The sequence below is a fragment of the Equus przewalskii genome, chromosome 3 (genome assembly GCF_037783145.1).
Source record: "Equus przewalskii isolate Varuska chromosome 3, EquPr2, whole genome shotgun sequence".
Taxonomy (NCBI): domain Eukaryota; kingdom Metazoa; phylum Chordata; class Mammalia; order Perissodactyla; family Equidae; genus Equus; species Equus przewalskii.
In genome coordinates this window covers 60,463,374-60,484,039 of record NC_091833.1, presented here as the reverse complement: position 1 = coordinate 60,484,039, position 20,666 = coordinate 60,463,374, and the positions used below count along the sequence as shown (strand labels likewise).

The 20,666-nt window shown below is 34.7% G+C and overlaps 1 protein-coding gene across 4 annotated transcripts in view; it reads right to left on the bottom strand.

Annotated features, from left to right (window-relative positions):
* Positions 1 to 1,460: 1,460 nt before the first annotated feature.
* The window catches only part of RCHY1 (ring finger and CHY zinc finger domain containing 1), a 23,428-nt gene continuing 4,222 nt past the window's right edge, over positions 1,461 to 20,666 (bottom strand). For 3 of the 4 annotated variants that reach the window (XM_070612773.1, XM_070612774.1, XM_008521961.2), the window contains exons 2-9: positions 19,521 to 19,640; positions 19,155 to 19,270; positions 6,920 to 6,998; positions 5,304 to 5,348; positions 5,141 to 5,199; positions 5,022 to 5,048; positions 3,965 to 4,085; positions 1,461 to 2,132 (exon numbers count right to left, since the gene is read on the bottom strand). In XM_070612773.1, coding sequence (XP_070468874.1) covers positions 2,004 to 2,132; positions 3,965 to 4,085; positions 5,022 to 5,048; positions 5,141 to 5,199; positions 5,304 to 5,348; positions 6,920 to 6,998; positions 19,155 to 19,270; positions 19,521 to 19,640 — 696 coding nt within the window. In that variant the 3' untranslated portion in view covers positions 1,461 to 2,003. The remainder of the gene's footprint in view (positions 2,133 to 3,964; positions 4,086 to 5,021; positions 5,049 to 5,140; positions 5,200 to 5,303; positions 5,349 to 6,919; positions 6,999 to 19,154; positions 19,271 to 19,520; positions 19,641 to 20,666) is intronic. The other variant, XM_008521963.2, reaches the window with a different exon arrangement.

The following is a 20,666-nucleotide window of genomic DNA, read 5'->3' as shown; positions in this document are numbered from 1 at the left end:
TTATATATATTGTTTCGTATACAATGTTAAAATGAGGAAGGGAAAGGCAAAAAATGAGCCAAGTAAAGGAAATGCTAATTCCTTCAAGACTGGTACAAAGTGCTGCAGTTTAGAAGAGCAAGAGGTTCCCACAGACTTTTGAATATTTATTAGCATTTATGGAGAAAGTAAACCTGGAACTGGACTATGAAGAAGAGGCAGGCCTTTGACAACCACATTTTTCTAAGAATGACTGTTCCATGAGGGATCAAAATTTCAGAGGTGTGTTTAAGAAATATATGTAAATGACTAAGGAAAAGTAAAACTGAAAAGATAAAATTAGAACAATATTGTAAAGACTTGAAAGTAATCTGGGCTTAAGACACAGTAGGGAAATTGTACATTATTTTGACCAAAATTATAACAAGTCTAAGCTTAGGAAAAGTAATCCGGCAGGATGAATGTGAGGGGACACAGAGAAGTGAAACTGGACATAAGACAACCAGGTAGGTATGAGATTATTATGGGAATGAAAACAGATATGTAAGAACAAACAAAAAAAGCAGACCTGCCAAATGGTGGCAAAAAATCCAAAGGATTAACTAGGCAAACACAAAGAGAAAATCCACATTAAAATGACAGTAAAAAACAAGTCCACTAGGTAAAAAATAAATCCAGTGAATATAATGCAAACAGCAAAACTTTAAGAGAACTTAATTTATAAGACCATCTTTCTTATTCACAGGAGAGTCAACTAGCTCCAAGCTGGAAATATAACTGGTGATTAATAAACACCCTTCAATTGATATGTACACATTTCGCTTCCTAACCTAAAGCTTTTTATAAACACGCAAAGTTGGATACTGGACACTACTGCAAAAGTTGCAGGATCATCTAGCATTTTCATGTACTTTGTTCTTGAATTAAGAGGTACATTTAATTTCATTACTTGAGCCCAAAGAAGTATTATAAAATCAGAGATCTTGTCAGGAATATTCTATGACCCTTCTACACATCTACACATCCATACCTACCTACCTGCAAGCATTCAAAGAAAGAATCTATTCATTTACAATACAGACAACCACTGCATGCATTAAAAAAAACAAGGAAAAGGCTAGTCAAGTACAAGGAACACCACAACGTACCTCCATGAGGGCAGGGACTTTTTATCTGTCTTGTTCACTGTTGTCTCCACAGCATCTAGAACCATATAGCACCCAGAGCTGCTCACTAAATACCTGCTGACTGACTGACTGAATTATTCTTTGAAGAAATATTTTGGATAACCAAAAGAAAATAATTTTCAATGTTGATGGTTTCTTAAGGCTTGGAAGAGTTCTATTATTTTACACATTTCCCAACTACTCTGATGGAAGAATATCTCAAAAGAAAGAAAAGAGGATTTATTTTACATTATAAGGCTATATTGCCCAAATTGAGCCAAAAATGGATAACCCTGGAAAAAACTTTCCATAAAATAGTTTCAATATAATTTTATTAGCAGTTATTACATCAAAATTCACATTTACAGGATCCATAGGACTGTCTTAGAAAATTCTAAAGCATATGTAGATTTTATCAGTAAGACAGAACACATTCTCATTACAGCACAGCCCTTACAAAGTCAAGAATAACACTTAGAATTAAGTGCAGTTCTATCAAGAACTAGAAATGAACTCTGCGTGCATAGTGTCACTTAAAGCAAACTTCCATGGAAGTATAACATACTTCTATGGATGTGAATTTCAGTGGCAGACATCAATGGCTTCCAAACAACTGACACTAAAGGAACTTCCAATCAAAACACAAGCACAGTGGCTTTTATCCAATATAGAGCTATGATAATCCTACAGAGAGACCCTGAATCCTCAAGTACTTGTTATATGATTTTATGCTGTGACACTAGTACAAAACACATCAACTCTAATGCATAGATTCTGACACATTATGACAACAGGATACTAAAGATAGCCTTTTTCTATATCAGAAAATGCCGAGTCTTCCAGTGCAGTATAGGCTGGTCATTGCTGACCTAGTGAAATTCTACATCCTCCAGCTTGAGCAGTATTGTAGGAGTCACAAATATTACATTTCATGCCTAATATATGGAACTGGACAGTAGATCTTCCATTGCAATCATTGCAGAGAATCTGAAAAGAGATGAATTCAAATTAGGTATATTGAACCTTATAAAGTGGCACTGCTCAAAAAAATTCCTCAAAAATCATATTGAAGATACGAAAACATATATATATATAAATCTAAACATTTTTATAAGTAGAAATATCTTTTATTTGTTCACTGAAAACTCTAAGGGGCTATTAAGGTAGCTTTGAATTTTGAAAATGAAAATGTGGATTTGAGCCAAGAAGTCTTACTTTAAAACAGCTCCCAAATAGTATAAATAATACTAATACGAAAATTAACATAGGCATAATGAAATCAACACCTATACTTACAATTCAAAATAGCATATGTGATTTCACTGTTTTTCATTGACACTTAGAAAATTATCTTAGTTAATAAAACAAATTTTTACATACTTATCATAATATTTTGCTTAAACTTTAGGTTTAATATGCTAAGTTTCTAGTCTTCTATGCCTCAGGAATGAATTAAGTCCAAAAGAGTAGTTCCTAAAATTGAATAAAGAGAAGCTGTTGGCTTCTCTCTAAAATGACAATAAGATACTACTTAGGAACGACCCTCTTCTAGTACTAAGTGAGATCTTGAAAAATAAAAAAAGGAGTTAACCTGAAAATAGATCGATACATTATTATGTGAGAAAAACATCAGCTTTAGAATAGTCATACCATAATAAGTAGAAAACTTCTAAATTTGCTCTAAACTATAATTTGAAAAGTAATTCTTTTAAGAAAATGATCTAAATGTAGAAAGTAGATTAATGGTTGCCTCGAGGTAGGGGATTGGGGAATGATTGCTAACGGGTACAAGGTTTCTTTTTGGGGTGATGAAAACATTGTCATTTTGGTGATGTTTGCACAACTCCAAGAACATACTAAAAAGCAGTGAATTATACACTTTAAATGGATGAGTTGTATGGTATCATGAATTATATCTCAATAAAGCTGTTATTTTAAAAAATGGTCTACATTGAATATAGCAAACTGCAGCCTCTAGTAAAAAAATCAAGATTATCAGTTAGTATTCCAAAAGTGATCTTTCCTGACCTTACTAACAATTTAATTATCCAAATGAATTATAAAACGCTCCAGTGTAAATAAAACGAAACATAATTTTTACCTGGCTTTGTTAAGTGGTTTTTAACCTTTGGTGTAGAAGTATCTGAACAACACTAAAGATGTTTAGAAAATTTATAATAAGCCCCAAAATTATTAAAGCACCAGAAAGCTATCTAGGTTTCTAATTCTGATCTATAATTCAATATACCATGCTGAGAACAGACAGCAGCACACCTCAATTAATGGAAAAAAGATGATCATTCTCTGTAAGGCAAAAGGCACAGAAATACTTCCTGTATTTTAGGGTGCAGGCTAATTAAGGCCAAATTTTAAAAGTCTAAGATAGAATAAAAAGAGTAATAAACATTAAAATCCAAAAAATAATCTACAAAAATCAGCAAATATGTTCACCTGAAATAAAATTTTAAATAATTAAAAATAAAACATAATTAAAATAAAACATCAGACCAGTAATCCACTTCTACTCAGTTACATAAGTGACTGACTCCGGCAAGTAATGTCTAAACAATTCAGAATAAAGTTTTTGCCTGCCATCTAGTGTTGAGAAGAACGGCACAAAGGTATTCTTAGGACTTTTTTTTCTCGTCTTCTGAGTTCAAAGTAACTAAAATTTAAAAAGATTATTTTGTCCTTCCCATTAATTATCACATTGGTATCTATGCCAAAGCAGTAGTTTTCAGACAGAGTTGACAGAGGGCAAACATAAACAAGAACATCATCAAGGAACCTGAAAAGTTTTAAGGATTGATTCTACTCACATCCACAGTCATGTTCTGATATTCTGACGGCATAGGCGTCTGTGCCACCTCATCATCCAGCTGTCTCCAGTACCGAGTCATGTCTAAAGCAGAGTGCATACACAACGGACATCTGTAGCCTCTAGGAAAGACAGAAAGGTTATTTTACAAACATTGAACAGGGAGCATATCAACTCAGGTATATAAGAAGATGCATGCTAACTAGTACACAGACCATCCAAGACAAGGCATTATTCTTCATTTCAAGGTAAACTGTTACGAACCTGGGAACCTTTACACTATAAAAGGTTCCAATTAAATCCTGTATCATGGTATTTTTTAAACGTACTTCTTTTCCCTCAGTTCTCTAAAACAGAAAGGAATTAATCTATATTCTTTGCAGAATATACTTGATATATTTTTTTTAAACCCACTAAGTTGCTTTTTAGCAAAACAACCTCAATTTCCTAACATATTTTAAGCAAAGAAGAAATTGTATTCCTTAAAACAGATCATATTATTTCCTTTCTAAAACTTCTGAGTAAGTTCCCTTCCATCTGGCTCTCATATTAAATTAAAATTTCTGCTCATCAATTTGCAGGACCAAAATACATTTACAAAGTCTCCTCTTTCCTAACTATTCTCATCTCATTCTAACATCCTTCCCCCACAATAAAGTCTCAGCTTTAGGTAATGTTGTCACCAGCTTTCTTTGCAGGTCACTAGACTGGACCAATATAAAGTCTTAACAGAATTTTGAGCAACACACCTCAGCATTTTTACAATGCTATGACTGCCTCTGGCAGAGACTGTGCTCCCTGGTAGGTACAGCCAGACAAGAAGAGGCATCTGCCTTAAGTGGTGAGATGAGATTGGAGACAAAGGTGTAGTCCTACAAACCCCAAGATGCTCTGCCCAGTCTAACATCACACATCTACCCTACCCAGCTCAAGACAAATATCTGCCACACCCAAGAAGGGATAAGCATCAGCAATGTTTGCCCACTTCCCTATCCCCACAACAAAAAAGCCCAGACATCTTACAATTTTAATTTTCTAAAATTCCATTAAACACTCACTCTTTCAACATTTCTTCATAACACGTTCTGAAAGAAAATGCAATATTATTTTAGTAAAGCAAAAACCACCTCCCCTATTTTCAAACATTTTTGAGGGGAAAAAAACAATGTTACTTTACCTATGTAAAAGATGTCCACATGGCAAGACATGAGCAACAACACGGGATGTATGAATGTCCTAAAGGAAATAAATGTTAGTCTTTGCATGGAGACAATACAAACACTCAAGTATTTTAAATTCAAGAGGGCATATTTCCAAAGGAAAAGATATTTTAAGTTTACCTCCAAACATATTGGACAATTCTGCCGGGAAACATTTTCAATACACTGTTTCAAAAGAGAAACTCAAGTTACCAAAAGTTTAAGTAGATGGAAATGACAGGCGTAACAATAGTATTAATAAAAACTAACAAAAAGGAAATAATAATACCAACTTACTAAGGATAATAATTAACATTAATTCATGTTTCTTATTTGTCAGACAAGAAATGAACAGATAACTCTCACAACTACTTCAGGCTTTGCACATTTACCTGAAACAATGAAACTGCTCAATGCATCTTAATTACTCAAATTACCTTCATTTTACAGATAAGCAAACTCAGTGAGTCAAGATTTACCAAACAGGCAGAGATATTAACATTTGGAACCTTTCTATTTTGTATGTGTTTTACTCCAAAGCTAAACTACTTAATATTGATAATAACAACACTTCATATTATTGAGATCTACTACATGCCACATGCTAAGTATATTACCTGTATTAGCTCAATTAATTCTCACAACTCTAAATGAAACAGGTACAATTATTACCCCATTCTACAGATGGGGCATTTGAGGCCTAGAGAAGCTAACTAACTTCCCAAGTCACACGACAGTAACAGGTAGAACTATATTTGAGTTCCAACAGGCTGCCTTCATGGCCTGAGTTCTTAACTTGACAAGACACTGTGTGAACAGATGTGGGGAGGTAGACGAAAGCACCAAGCCGTGGCTGATGCCCATGTTTGTTCAGTAAGCACTTGAGTAGATGGTGGGACCATTGCTAATACAGACAATAAAAAATAACTGAAAAATAAAACAAAAATACCACAAGAGAAAATGGTACGTAGTTTTTTAAAGACAACACAGCATATCTTGCTATCACCGCAAACTCAAGCCTATAAAACCAAACTCAATCTTTTATCTCCAACGAATTCACAATCTTTAATCAAGTACCTTAAGCCAAGGCTAAAAACCTTGGCAGTCATCTTTACTCAGCCCCATTCTTCCTTTATCCCTTGTCACCATATCCCATATGTTCACTATTCATCTCCATTTCTCTTACCACTCTACTATTTTAGGCCAGTTATTACCTAATATCTATTAATATCTCTAATTTCTATATTAGATAGAATCAGTACTATAATAAGACAGTTTATTATAGTCTTTTCTAAACAATGAAAAATAACTTTAAAGGCCTGGGATGACAACTGCTAATCCAGATTAAAAATATTTGTCTAATTATGAAAGGAAATATAAAAATATTTTCTGTATTTTCTTGGAATACTGTGCTAACAGATTATACTTAATATTTCTCCTGTACTATGTATGCATTTTTAAAGTTATTCTTAAAATCAGTACTAACGATAAGAATCCATAAACCTATTTAGAAGTTGTCAACATTATGCTCATAACTCATATAAGTAATCTCACACTATAGAGAAGAAAAAGAACCATAGATCAGATATTCTGAGGCATATATTTTGAAACATCTACTTCTTAATACTGCTTACAAATAAAAAGTGACATAGCTGTACCTGTCAATATCTGAAAATCAGTATGCTTCCAAACATACTAGGATAAGCTGATTTTTCAAAAACACCAACTTTTAAAATTATGCAAACTGAATTGCATACCTTGTGCTTTCCTTGGAGATTCATAGCTAGACATAAGTTACATTTCAAACAGTGGAAAAAATCTTCCTTTGGACCAATCCTAAAAAAAAACATAGGAAAGCCAAAAGATTTTATTCATTTGTTACTACAGTGCTAGTTTGCTCATTATATATGTTTAGTTTTCTTGTAAAGAAAGTTCAAACCACAGTGAAGAATATGAGGTAAACCCCGACCTCCACAACATCACTCCCCAAATGTAAGCACCGTGAACAGAATGGTGTCTACCCTTCTAAGTTTTTCTATAAAATTGCATACACACACACACACACTTTGGGTTTTATTTTTTACACAGATTCTTTCCAGATATCCTGTTCTGCAATTTTGTTTTCATTTAACAATATATCCTGAAGATTACTCTACCTCTGTCTACACAAAAACACTTCATTCTTCTTCATAGCTACATCGGATTAAATGGAATGGATATATCATAATTTTAAAAAATATTCTGTTGATATAATTTACTATCTTTAATACAATTATATAATAAATATCCTTATACAGACATCACTTAGCCCACAGGTTGATGATTTCTTGTAAGATTCCTAAAAGTGAAACTATGGGGTCAGAGGGTATTGCATCATCAGTTTTGATACTGCCAAACTGACCTCCAAAAAGACAGTACCAATCTGTACTCCCACCAACAGTGTATGACAGCACCTGTGTTCCCCACATCTTAATCAACAGTGATTACCTATATGATGGACAAATAAAAGACATCATTTTAAGCTGCATTTCTCAGATTATGAGACAGGGAGTATATTTTAATGTTTATGAACCATTTGGAGTTCTGTGAATTGTCTGTTCATGTGCTCTGTTCATTTTTCTATAGGGTGTCTTTTACCAATTTAAAACAGTTCTTTATATACATCCTGGATATTAATCTTTTTCACTTGTATATATTACAATTACTTTTCCAGTATGTCATCTATCTTTATATATCTTTTGTCATGTAGCTTATGTGACAAAAGGCCATTGATATTTTTTTTTCCCTGCTTTTTCTCCCCAAATCCCCCCAATACAGTTGTATATTTTAGTTGTGGGTCCTTCTAGTTGTGGCATGTGGGACACTGCCTCAGCATGGCCTGACGAGCAGTGCCATGTCCGCGCCCAGGATCCGAACCAGTGAAACCCTGGGTCGCTGAAGCAGAGCATGCGAACTTGACCACTCGGCCACGGGGCTGGCCCCAATACTTTTCTTTAGGGCTTATGCTTCTGATTCTTGTTTAGGAAAGACTTTTGTAACCTATAGATCATAAACATATTCTCCTATCTACGTCTATACTTAAGGCTTTTAATTTTTATGCTTTTCTTTCATCCATTTGAAATGTATTATGTATGTAAAGGCGAGATTGCTAATTGTCCCCAAATTTCTATTATCCCCTTCTTCCACAACAATAGGAGATTTAGCTAAGCTAGGCACAGGGCTGTCCTGAGTAAAGACTATTTTCCAACTTCTCTGGAGGTTGTGAACTGGAGATAAATGAAAATTCTGTGTTGTGCCCTTAGGAGAAAAGGATATACCTTCTCTTCACCATTTGCCCTGTTTCCACTGACCAGAGTACGTGCTCTTTTAAGCTATGTAGATAAGAAAACATCTTATGGATGGCAGGGCAAAAAAGTAAAGAGGAACCTGGACTCCTGTTTAACTACATGGCTCAGACTTTTCCATGAGAAATATAAACTTGTACCCTTTTTTAGCCACTGTTATTTTGGGTTTCTGTCACAAGATGCTAAAACCATATTCTAACGAATGCATACAGTTTTAGTAATCAATTTTTTGTTTCCCAAATGGATAATCAATTACCCTCATACTCTTTCCCCTGATTTGAAACGTCATTTTTGTTATAAATTCAGATGTATAAATATGTAAATGTATATACACACACTATGTTTTTCCATTTATCTGTCTATTCCTACACAAAGAGCACACCATTGGAATTACTCTAGCTTTATTACATTTTGATGTGTAGAAAGCCAATCTCTTCTCTGTCACTCTTCCTTTTCAAAATCTACTTAGCTATTGTGAATTTTATCTTCCAGATAAACTTTAGAATCAGCCTGTCAAATTCCAAGGGTAAAACCCTTTAGCGAGGCTTCCACTACTGCCCAAGATAGAATCACAGAGACTGGATCTACCCTCCTGCTTAAAACAACAACAAAAAAACAGACAAAACATATGACACAACAGTTTCACTGAACATCAGGCAATGAAGGACAGTGACGTGTGAAAGATGGGAAACAAACTAAGGGAGTCTTACAATTGGCCCAGTTTATTGCCTAGAGAGTTTTCAGGCAGTAGGACAGGGTGGAGAAACTGAGGCTTCAGCTGGAGGAACTGAAGACTTCCTGATTGAGAAGACAAGCTGAGAGTCCAGGGACAGCAGGGCAGCTAGAGGTCACAGGACAGAGTAACAGCAAGGAGAGAGCTGCACAGAGGAGCCCCTCAAGTATGTAGCAGGATCCACATAAGCACACACACGTGAGGAAACTACCCAAGGCCAGAGAAAGAACCATCCCAGAGGGCTAGAAGGAGCAGTGTTTGGTACCCAACAAGGCGAGGATCAGTGCCTACTGCCATCAGCCATGGGGAAAACCTTGTAATTCACGGGATACTGGGCAGAGTACCAGGAAGGTAGTGCCTCAATAGGGAGGAATAATTAGTGCTAGAATAAGCACTTCTCCAGATCCACCTAACAAATTATAAAGCAAGTCCCAGAAGTACCAAACTGTTTCCCAGTAACTCAACTGCAAAAATAAATAAGTTTCCAAGTACCTTAACCCAAAATAAAGCTCAAGAAGATTTATAGGAATACGAAAAAATTCAGCACCCAACAAGGCAAAAATCACAATGTCTGGTATCAATCAACAATGACCGGGCATGCAAAGAGGCAGAAAAACACAACTCAAAACAAGAATAAATCAATTAATCAAAATCAACCCAGATCTGACAGAGATTTAGAATTAGCAGAGAAAGACATTGAAACAATTATAACTATATTCCATATGCTCAGAGAGTTAGTATAGACATGGAAGATTTTAAAAAGACCCAAATCACACTTCCAGAGATAAAAACCAGAACAGTAGATTAGACATTGATAAAGAAAAGATTAGTTAATTTGAAGGCACAGTTACAGAAACTAACCAAAGTGAAAAAGAAAAAAGAATTTTAAAAAATGAACAGATCATTAAGCAAGCTGTGAGACTTCAGGCAACCCAATACACATGTAATTGGAGATCCCAAATGTGGCGGGGTAGGAGGAGGAGGCAGACAAAATAATATCTGAAGTAGTAATGGCCAAAAATTTTCTGAAATTGATGAAAACTGTAAACTCACAGGTTCAAGAAGCTCAACAAACCCTAGGCACAAATAACGTGGAAAAAACTATACCATGGAACATCATAATCAAACTGCTCAAAACCAGGATAAAGAAAAAAATCCTAAAAGCAGCCAGAGGAAAACATACAAGGACAAAGGAACAAAGATAAGCATGATACCAGACTTCTCACTGGAAACAATGCACATGAGAATACAACAGAGTAACATTTTTAAAGTACTGAAAGAAAAAACTGTCAGCCTCGAATTTTATATGCATCAAAAATATCTTTCAAAAATGAGAGCAAAATAAAGATGTTTCAAATATACAAAAGTCAAAAGGATTCATTACCAGGAGACCCTGTTTCCATAAAAACAGTTAATTTGGTTTCAGCACTGAGAGTCACAGTTAGGGGCGATCCGGCAGGCTCTGGAGCAGTGTTTCTCAAACTTAACCTCAACACACATTAAGAAATATTTTTACATCCTGACCCAGTTCTTCCTTCCTCCTCTCACATGCATATCCACAGACACACTCAAAATGCTAACAAAAGTTCCACAAAACAATATTTACCCTTAGCATGTGTTTACCTATCTTTTATTCTTTTTCTAAATAGTGGTAATGATTCACTAGGTTCATTTCAGTTTAAAATATTCAATATATCCTTTTTACTTCTATCCTCAACCCCAGTCTCTAATACCACCTCCACTGCCCCTGACTCCACTCTTTCACTGCCTTCTCTCAGGCTTGGTTATTTATTTATATTTATTTATACCCCAGCCCACTCTGATCTACTCAGCCCTGGCCTATCCCTATTAAACTTTTACTTCAACTTTCCTACAAAAGACAGCTCCAATCCCGATAATCCAACAAACTCTGTGGTAGTGATTGCTCATTAAGCCCATTCTTCCAGAAACAGAACATAAATTTAAAGACAAAAATCCTGCCTTCCAATCCAAGTGTTCCATACATAGCAAAGATTTGTCTGATGTTTATTTCATAACTTGCAGACGTGAAAACACACATCCTTCCCTTGATTTAAAGCATTGTTTAATTAGTGGATGTTTTATTTCCCCAAATCAGTTATAAATTTATATTAACTTTTTAAATTTTAAAGGCAATATTTGTTCATTATTTAAAATGTGTAAAACTCAGAAGAACATAAACCAACAAACAAATAGACCAACTAAAACTTAAAACCACTCATGATCTCACCCCCCATGGGTAACTACTGCTAATATTTTGGTCCATGATGTCCTGACAGACTTTTTTACCATTCATTTTCCCAATCCCTAAAAATTACTCAAGAACATTACTTTTAATATGGGTTTGCAAATTTAACAGTCTCAAAAATATATAGGTTGTTTCTAATTTTTATTATATTTATTGTTACAATACATATTCTGTACATGATTCTTGGTATATATCTCTATTTCCTTGAGATAATCTCCTAAAAATAGAATTACAAAGTCAAAGAACTGGCACATTTTTAAAGATCAGAATCAGAACACAGGAACCACATCTGTATCATACTGTCATAAACACTAAGTACTCTGGTGCTTATTTAATAACAAAGGGAAATGATATTTCCCCATTTTTTATAATAAGCTCATTCTAGTACACTTCAGTAAGGATACACGTGCGCCCATTGCCAAAAGATTCAAGATCGGATGTTTGCCCCTGATTGAAGAAAAACTGAAACCCTATTTTTAGGCACATCACTCTTCTAGAAATAATGCCACAGTCAAAAGATAATCTATCACTACAACTATCATCAAGCTATTTTAAAATATATAATCAGGAATAATATATTATTAATTCTATAAGCACTGATTTCCTTGCAGTGATTATTGCTTAAGGATGAACAACAATTTTTCAAGCCCACACCTCCAGATCAGAGTCAAGGACAGCCTAGAAGAGCTGCAAGCACCAAGAGAAACAGAAATCTGAGCAGGAGAGCTACGCAAGGAAGACCTGGTCACCCTTGCCCTGCAGATTTATTTAATGGACCAAAAGCAATGACTAAGTTTTGTAATATACTTAAGACAAAAATGTTTGTTTTTAACATCCAAAGGAGGAATCGTCATAAAAGACTATCAAGAAGGTACAGCTACAAAGTAAAAAGACTGATATTTTAACAGAAATATAAGAACTCATACATTCAAATGACATAATCTCTTTAAATGTTATCATGAGAGGGTAAAGAGTTTCCAACAATGCTGCCATTGCACATTTTTTAACTTACCTTTAGATATTTTTACTGTTTAAAAATAAAGTCATTATTTGATGATCATATGTCATTTCTGATTAAATACGGTATTTGCCAATCTTATTTAATAGATTTTGCTCTTTTAGCAATTTTTTAAAAAATAAAAACAAACAGTTCTGAAAATCCTCGAGGGGGGTGAATTTTCAGTGCACCATAGGTACTCATTGAAAGAACTGTACAATAGACTTTTCAAAGATTTCTGAGCAATGACAACAGAAATAAGGCCTCCTAAAATATCTACCTGAAGTGATCATAATCATTTGTCTAAAACCTGACTCACATTACTTTGATACCCATAATATAAAATATGAAACTTCTTTATTTGAAAATCTCCTATTTATTTCATATTCTTTAGACATTTCCCAATTACAGTCCACTTAAAGTGACACTCCCAAAAAGGATTCTATAACCAAGTATTAGAAACCCTACAATCTCAGAGGTTTACACTGCACAATTAGCAAGTTGAAAGCTCTGAGAAGGAAAGTAGATTAAATGCAGCATTTACCAAAACTGTATGACTGCAAAGCCTTTTTCATACAATATCCATTTTGTACCAAGATCCAGTTTCTTTTCTAATCAATTCTGTTTTAAAGATGTCTTATGAGTTTTATGCTCTCTTAGAGATATTCCAAAGAATAAAGAGAAAATCTACTTTTTAAGAGCATCAACTCACTCTATTTTGCAATTACCATGTGGGTCCATTAAACCCTTTTATGAATCTGATACATTATGGGATCTTAGTGATCATATTTTTCCTATATTTTGAAATATTTTGCTATTTCAGCATCCTAGGAATTCTTTCACATTAGTCATCAATTATTGCTAATTATCCTAACAAAAAGACTAAAATGCAAAGTATGGTAGAAAATGGAAGTGAGGCAGAAAAACTTGAAAGGATGACACAATATGAAATAAATCATTACTATTACATCATCCTTTAGTTTTCTTTGTGCACTGCTCAAAGTATTACATCATCTTTCAAGATTAAAACAAAAAGTCTGGAGACATCTTCCTCGTAGGCTCTTTTTGTTTTCCTTGAACCCAGTTGAGGAATCAGAATTTTTTATTTTTCACCTATAATGGCAAATTGAAAAAACTGAAAAAGGGAAAAACTTCAGATAAAGCAGAAGATAAGTGCAAAGAGACACAGCAGCACCCTGGACTGGGGTTTCTCCACCTAGGCCCTACTGACATTTTGGGCGAGATAATTCCTTCTGGTGGGGGGACTGTCTTGCACACTGTAGGATGTTAAGCAGCATCCCTGCCATATATCCAATAGGTGCCAGTAACAGACAACCTACCTCCAGACTACCCACCAACAACCAAAATGTCTCCAGATACTACTAAATGTCCCCTGGGGGCAAAGTCATCCCTGATTGAGAACCACTGTTCCAGACTCTAATGATGATGGTGAAATTGACCACATAAGCAATAAATCAGATTATGGTTTTCAGATGATATCCTAGATGAATGGTCTCAGTCAAAAGAATGAACAATATCTTTCTAAGGACAAAAAGAGAATACAGTATCCTCATCTAGTTAGTCATTCAACAGGAAGGACTTCAGTTCACAATATTTTGTGAACCTGGATCGTTCCATTTTGCGAAAATAAAATGTGATAGAATTCTTCCACCTTTTATGATGCTTGTACACCAAAATTTACTTGATATGGCTCCTAAGTGGATAATGTTGAAGAGAAGTATATGTATAAAGTATTTGGAAGGAAACAGATGAAGTAAAAATTGAAAAAATTCATAGGATTGATCATCCTAGTAGGTGTTTATAAATTTAAAAATAAAAAAGGTTTTGCTATATTGGAGCTAAGAAGATAGCCACCTTTAGACAAAATTATGAGCTCTCGGAAGGTTTCAAAAGTACTGAATTTGGCAATGCATAGACAGAGTAACGATAAGCCAGAATCTATCAGTGATGTATTTGAGATCTGGAATCAGTATTGTATTTTGATGATACAAGTACAAGAAGAACCAGAAGTCATTATAAGCTAGAACCTATTAGAATTGTATCTAAAATCTGGAATTAGTTCTTTACAAGATGGATATTGCCAGACTCATGCATGACAAATAACCAGTAAATAATTACATTCAAAGGATACTGCCAAATTTAGTATATACATCTTCAAAACTAGGAAAATATGTAATCAAAATTTAGGTTTGCAATATTTAAAATCTTACTAAATTTCCAATGAAGTTGTTTTTCACTATGTTTACTCTTCCCTTGTTATGTTATTTGTAAAAGGACTTAAAAATATTACAAAGTAAAAAGAATCTATTGGACTTAGATGCTAAATGTCGATGACAAACTTTCCTCCTGTACTGAGAGAAATCATAACACCAAAAATATTTTGGCTAAAGATACACTGCCTACACATTACTGAGCACCTACTGCATACACGGCACTCCCATGTACAGGAATTTAAACTTTGAAAATATCCTGATCTCATGAAGCTTAGTATTTACCAGGTATAAGAATTTAAAATTTGAAAGTATCTTGATCTCATGAAGCTTAATATATACTAAGTAGGATGAGATATATATTTTTCAGTCTCAACAACTTGAAAGTCAATAAATCAACAAGAAAATGTGATTCCTTGGTTGTGATAGCAGTAATTAAAAGCTGTGTGCAGATCTGACACACAAAATAACACAACAGTGAAAATGAATTGGAATCAAATAGGATGAATCTTAAAAACAAGCCTCAGTCTAAAAAAAAACCCACAGAAGAATATATAAAGTTATGATTTTACTAATAAGCAAAACTGAACTCCACAATGATAAAGTAGTTTGTGGAGGACCAAGCTCCCACTGAGAACTACAAAGGCTGGATTTAAAGAAAACAAGCTGTTTGAAAGCAGTAAAGAGCAACTAAGGGCTTGAAGGATCAATTTCCCAGAGAGAAGGGAAATATACTGAGGCAAAGCTAATTCTCTGCTTCTTCCTTCTTGGGGGCTTTGCAGACCCTAAACTGTCCTGTGAGAAGCTAATAAGCTAAGCAGCAGGTAAGAGGCTAAGAGAAACCAACTAAAGCCTCTGGTAGTTTCCCTATGCTAGGGAGGCAAAAACTGGAGTCCAGGTTCCACCACAAAAGAAATGCCCTGGTAAACACCTTGGCTTTAAGTCAAGACCCATGTCCTAAGAGCCTGAGTGTAAGGGAAAACAAAACAGAACAGGACTTACAACTGAAACGTAGCCACTAACCATCTCAATCCTTAACTGGATTAAGGTGATCTGTCTCTACATTACTCCCTACCAAAAGAAAAGTAAATTCTCTCTGGAGAAAAAGAGCATAAAGAGTTTATACAATTTTTTTTACATATTATGTCCAACAACTAACTAAAAAAAATATCAAGCATGCCAAAAGGCAGAACCAAACACCAAGGCAGGTGGTGGGGGAATAGAACTGACCCACAAGTAATCAAGATGTTGACATTATCGAGCACAGCCTTTAAATTATCTGTGATTAATATGTTCAAGAAAAAAAAAGTGAACAATTTCACCTGAAAACTGGAATGGGGGAGTGATTAAATGTAAATTCTATAATAATTTTAAAAAAAACCTAAGATGAAAAACTCAATAGGTTTAATAGCAGATTCAACAGAGACTTGGAAGATAAATCAATAGAAACTATCCAACTTAAGCATGGAGGAAAAAAACGATAATAGGAAAAAAAATTTAAGAGAGAGATGAAATATGGTGAAAAGGTCTGTACCTAGAGAGCCAGGAGAGGTGAGAGAACAGGGCAAAAACGTTATCTGAAGAGATACTGGCCAAGAATATTTCAAAACTGACAGAAGACATCAAGCCACGGATTCAACAAAGTCTACAAACTGCAAGCCAGATAAATATCACATACACCTGGACACATCATAGAACAACTGCTAAAAACCAATCACTTCAAAACAGCAAGAGAGCAATAAAAGCCAGATTACCTTCAGAGAGGCAATAATAATTCTGATAGGTGACTTTTAAACAGAAACCATGGCAACAGAATATCTTTAAGATATTGAAGTGTCGAAGGAAACAAACTGTCAACTTAGAATTCTATACCCAGCAAAGATATAAGTTAAAAATGAAGGTAAAATAAAGACATTTCCAAGAAGACAGAAAACTTCATCACCAGCAGAATTTCACTAAAAGTAATACTAAAGAGAATTCTTCAAGCAGAAGGAAAATAATCCCAAAAATACAGGGGATGCAGAAAGGAAAGAAAAGCAATAGAAATGGAAAGTATGTACATAAATCAGAGAATACTGACTGTTCAAAACACTGTCTTACAGAGTTTAAAATATACATAGATTAAAATACACGACAACAATAGGATGTAAATCCTCTTAGTGTTCAAAGTTCTTGCATTGTCTGGGAAATAATAAACATAAGCCAAGGATGTATATTATGACTTCTAAGATAACCACTAATAATGGAAAAATGTATAACTAATGAGCTTATAGAGAATAAAAATAGAATAGAAAAATTGCTGATTAATCTAAAAGAAGGCAAGGAGAGAAAAGCAGACAAATACTAAGGCAATAGAAAATACACAAATTGTAGATTGAAATAAATTTATAATTATATTAATAATAATAAATGGACTAAATATTTTAATTAAAAGACAGAGTTTTTTGTTTTGTTTTGTTTTTTTAAAGATTTTATTTTTTTCCTTTTTCTCCCAAAGCCCCCTGGTACATAGTTGTATATTCTTCGCTGTGGGTCCCTCCATGTGACATGTGGGATGCTGCCTCAGCATGGTTTGATGAGCAGTGCCATGTCCGCGCCCAGGATTCGAACTAACGAAACACTGGGCCGCCTGCAGCGGAGCGCGCGAATTTAACCACTCGGCCACAGGGCCAGCCCCAAAAGACAGAGTTTTTATCAAACTCAATAAAAAGAAACTCAACTATACTCTGCTTACAAGACATATGCCTTAAATGTAAGTATACAAAATGTTTGGAAATTAAAAAATAAAAAAGATAAACATGCAAAATCTAATCTAGATATGAATATAGCAAATCTTTTTTTTTTTTTAAGATTAGCACCTGAGCTACTATCTGTTGCCAATCTTTTTTTTTGCTCCCTTCTCCTCCCCAAAACCCCCCAGTACATAGTTGTATACTACAGTTGCAGGTCCTTCTAGTTGTGCTATATGGGATGTCGGCTCAGCATGGCTTGATGAGCAGCACCATGTCCGTGCCCAGGAACGGAACTGGTGAAACACTGGGCTGCTGAAGCAGAGCATGCGAACTTAACCACTCAGCCACGGGGCCGGCCCCTATAGCAGATCTTAAGGCAGAAAACATTACTAAAGATAAAAAGAGACATTATATAATGACAAATGGTTCAATTGTAAAGGAAAATAGAACAATCCTATGTAAATATCTAATATTGCCTTAAAATGTATAAAACAGGGGGCCTGCCCCATGGCCCAGTGGTTAAATTCGTGCGCTCCACTTTGGTGGCCCAGGGTTTCACCAGTTCAGATCCTGGGCGTGGACATGGCATCGCTCATCAGGTCATGCTGAAGTGGCGTCCTACATGCCACAACTAGAAGGACCCACAACTAAAAAAAATATACAACTACGTACTGGGGGGATTTGAGGAGAAAAAGCAGAAGGAAAAAAATGTATAAAACAAAACACTACAGAGCATATACCGTATGATTCCATTTATAAAAAGTTCAGAAAGTCAACAGAGTGGTTACCTTTCGGGGAGTGTATTGACTTGGATGGAGCATAAGAAAGGACACTAAGATGTTATGAATATTCTATTTTTTGATCTGGGGGTAGTTAAAGGGTGTGTTCATAACCAAACTCATAAGGTTGTTTGCTTATGATTTCTGCATCTTTTGGTATGTTTGGTACAGTATCCTTCCTTAAAAACAAACTACATAAAACAAAACCAAGAAAGTGATTAAAAATATTCAAATAGTGGTTACCTCCAATGAGAACAAGGAGAAAGGATTGGCACAGAACACTTGGAGCATCAACAGTATTGGTAACATTCTATTTCTTAAATTGAATGGCTTGTTGTTGTATTAGTATACTTTATAACATACATACAGTACATATATGCTTTTGTATATAGGTAATACTTCAGAATTTTTAGAAAGACAAAAATTCCTATATGCCAACATGGTCAATAGTAGCTTGTCAGCAGGTGGTTGTACTATAAGTTGTTTTATTTTTATTCTTCCTAGTTTTCTGTAATTTCCAATTTTTATAAAATCAACCTACACTTTTTGGTAATTTTTTTAAAAAGGAAAAATTCACCCTAATTTTCTGCCTCAGTTGCCTGCAAAACACTTCATATAAAAGTATATTTTATATCCCAAAGTTAAAATTTTAAATAGCCACCCAATAGTTGATGGGCTAACTAAATGACTATTGTCAAAGAGGCATGAAGAAATATTTTAGAATAACCAAAATGTTTTTTATCTTGATTGTGTTAATAGTAACACAGACATATATATTTGTCAAAACTTACTAGACCCTTAAAATGCATTGTATTTTATGTAAATTATACTCCAATAAAGTTGATTTTAAAAACCATTATTGCCTAGATATATTAGAAGTAATCAGAAAAGAACATTTTACATACAGTACCTACAAATTCCACAGTTTTCACAATGATACTGTTTCTTGTCTTTGTCAAACAGATGGCATATACTGCAATAATATTCTCCAAACAATGTGCTACATTCTTCACAAGTCTGTTGGGCCTAAAAAAGACACATGTAATTAAAATTTGGAATAATCTTACCAAAACATTTTGTATCACTATTTGAATATCCAGAACTTATGCTAAAGTATATGCAATTTTATTTTTACAAGTTTTAAAGCATTTAAATCAAAGATATTGCTTACTTTAAGAGTTAAAGAAGTCTTATTTGCAATATGCTTGACTAAATTTTTAAACCACCTTAGTAAAAAATTTTTAAAAGAAAATAGAAGTATGTGATAAAATCTTACATGCTGAATTTTTTCACAGTTTATGCACTGCACTTCCTTTACTTTAAAGCGATCAAGCTGATGATCTTCATTGTTATCATGACACAAGCGGCAAGTATAAAGCTTGTCACAGCAAGGTGCCTAACGCCCAGGGGAGAAAAAGAGTTATAAGAAGCAAGAGAAGACAAGTTTGCGATGCAAAAAAAATTTTCTTCCTCCTCCTCCTGGAACAAGGTCAAAGATGACAACCAATGGATCAGCTGGTAAACTGATCATACATGTAACATTTCACTGTTTTCTCCACATTTCAACTATTCCCTTCAACATCTATGACTGTATGAAGTTGAACACAACCTTGTCTTTAATGACAAAAGAATTACAAAGGATGGAAATTATGAAGGACTGAAAAACTAATCTCACAACACCCTAAACTCATTCTCGGCCTAAATGGCAAGCAGGCAACTTCTTAGACATTTCCAGATAAATTCATTTACCTACTCCAACCTCTAAACATTAAATATTACAAAGATTATATTTTAATTCTCTTGAGTTGTCTATATGCCTGATATTTGAAAGGATGCAATAAATGTAAGAGATAGCCCTTGTTTTCAAGAATGTCAAAGACTGCCAGCTGTCCACCAAAATCTATTCTCTCCTTCTGAGGCATACGATTGCCCAGCTATACTACAGTTCCCAGCCTTCCTTGCTGTTAGGTGTGGCCAAATTAAGCTCTTACCAACAGAATACGATCAGAAGAAATCAGCACCCCTCCTGGGCCTGAGAAACTTAAGAAACTGGGCCTGCCTCTTCCTCCATGCTCCATTTCCCCTGTCCATCAAATGAAACCTGGACATGGCAGCAACCCAGCTGATAACTATATGCCCTAAAACATGGCAAAATAATACAATGGAAAAAACTTGTCCCTGGAGTGATCATGTGGAACAGAGCCTCATCGCCAAACTTGATCACCCACCTTGGAATTGTTAGGTGGGAAAGAATAAACTCTTTATTTCTGTTGGGTGTTTTTGTTACAGCAACTTAGCCTTACCCTAACGAGTACATCAACAAGTTTCCAGGCCAGTAAAGCTAACCCAATACTTTCTGGTACACTGTGACCTTGCAGATCCACTCATTTCTCAAGACTTCCTATGCTGTGACTTACCACAG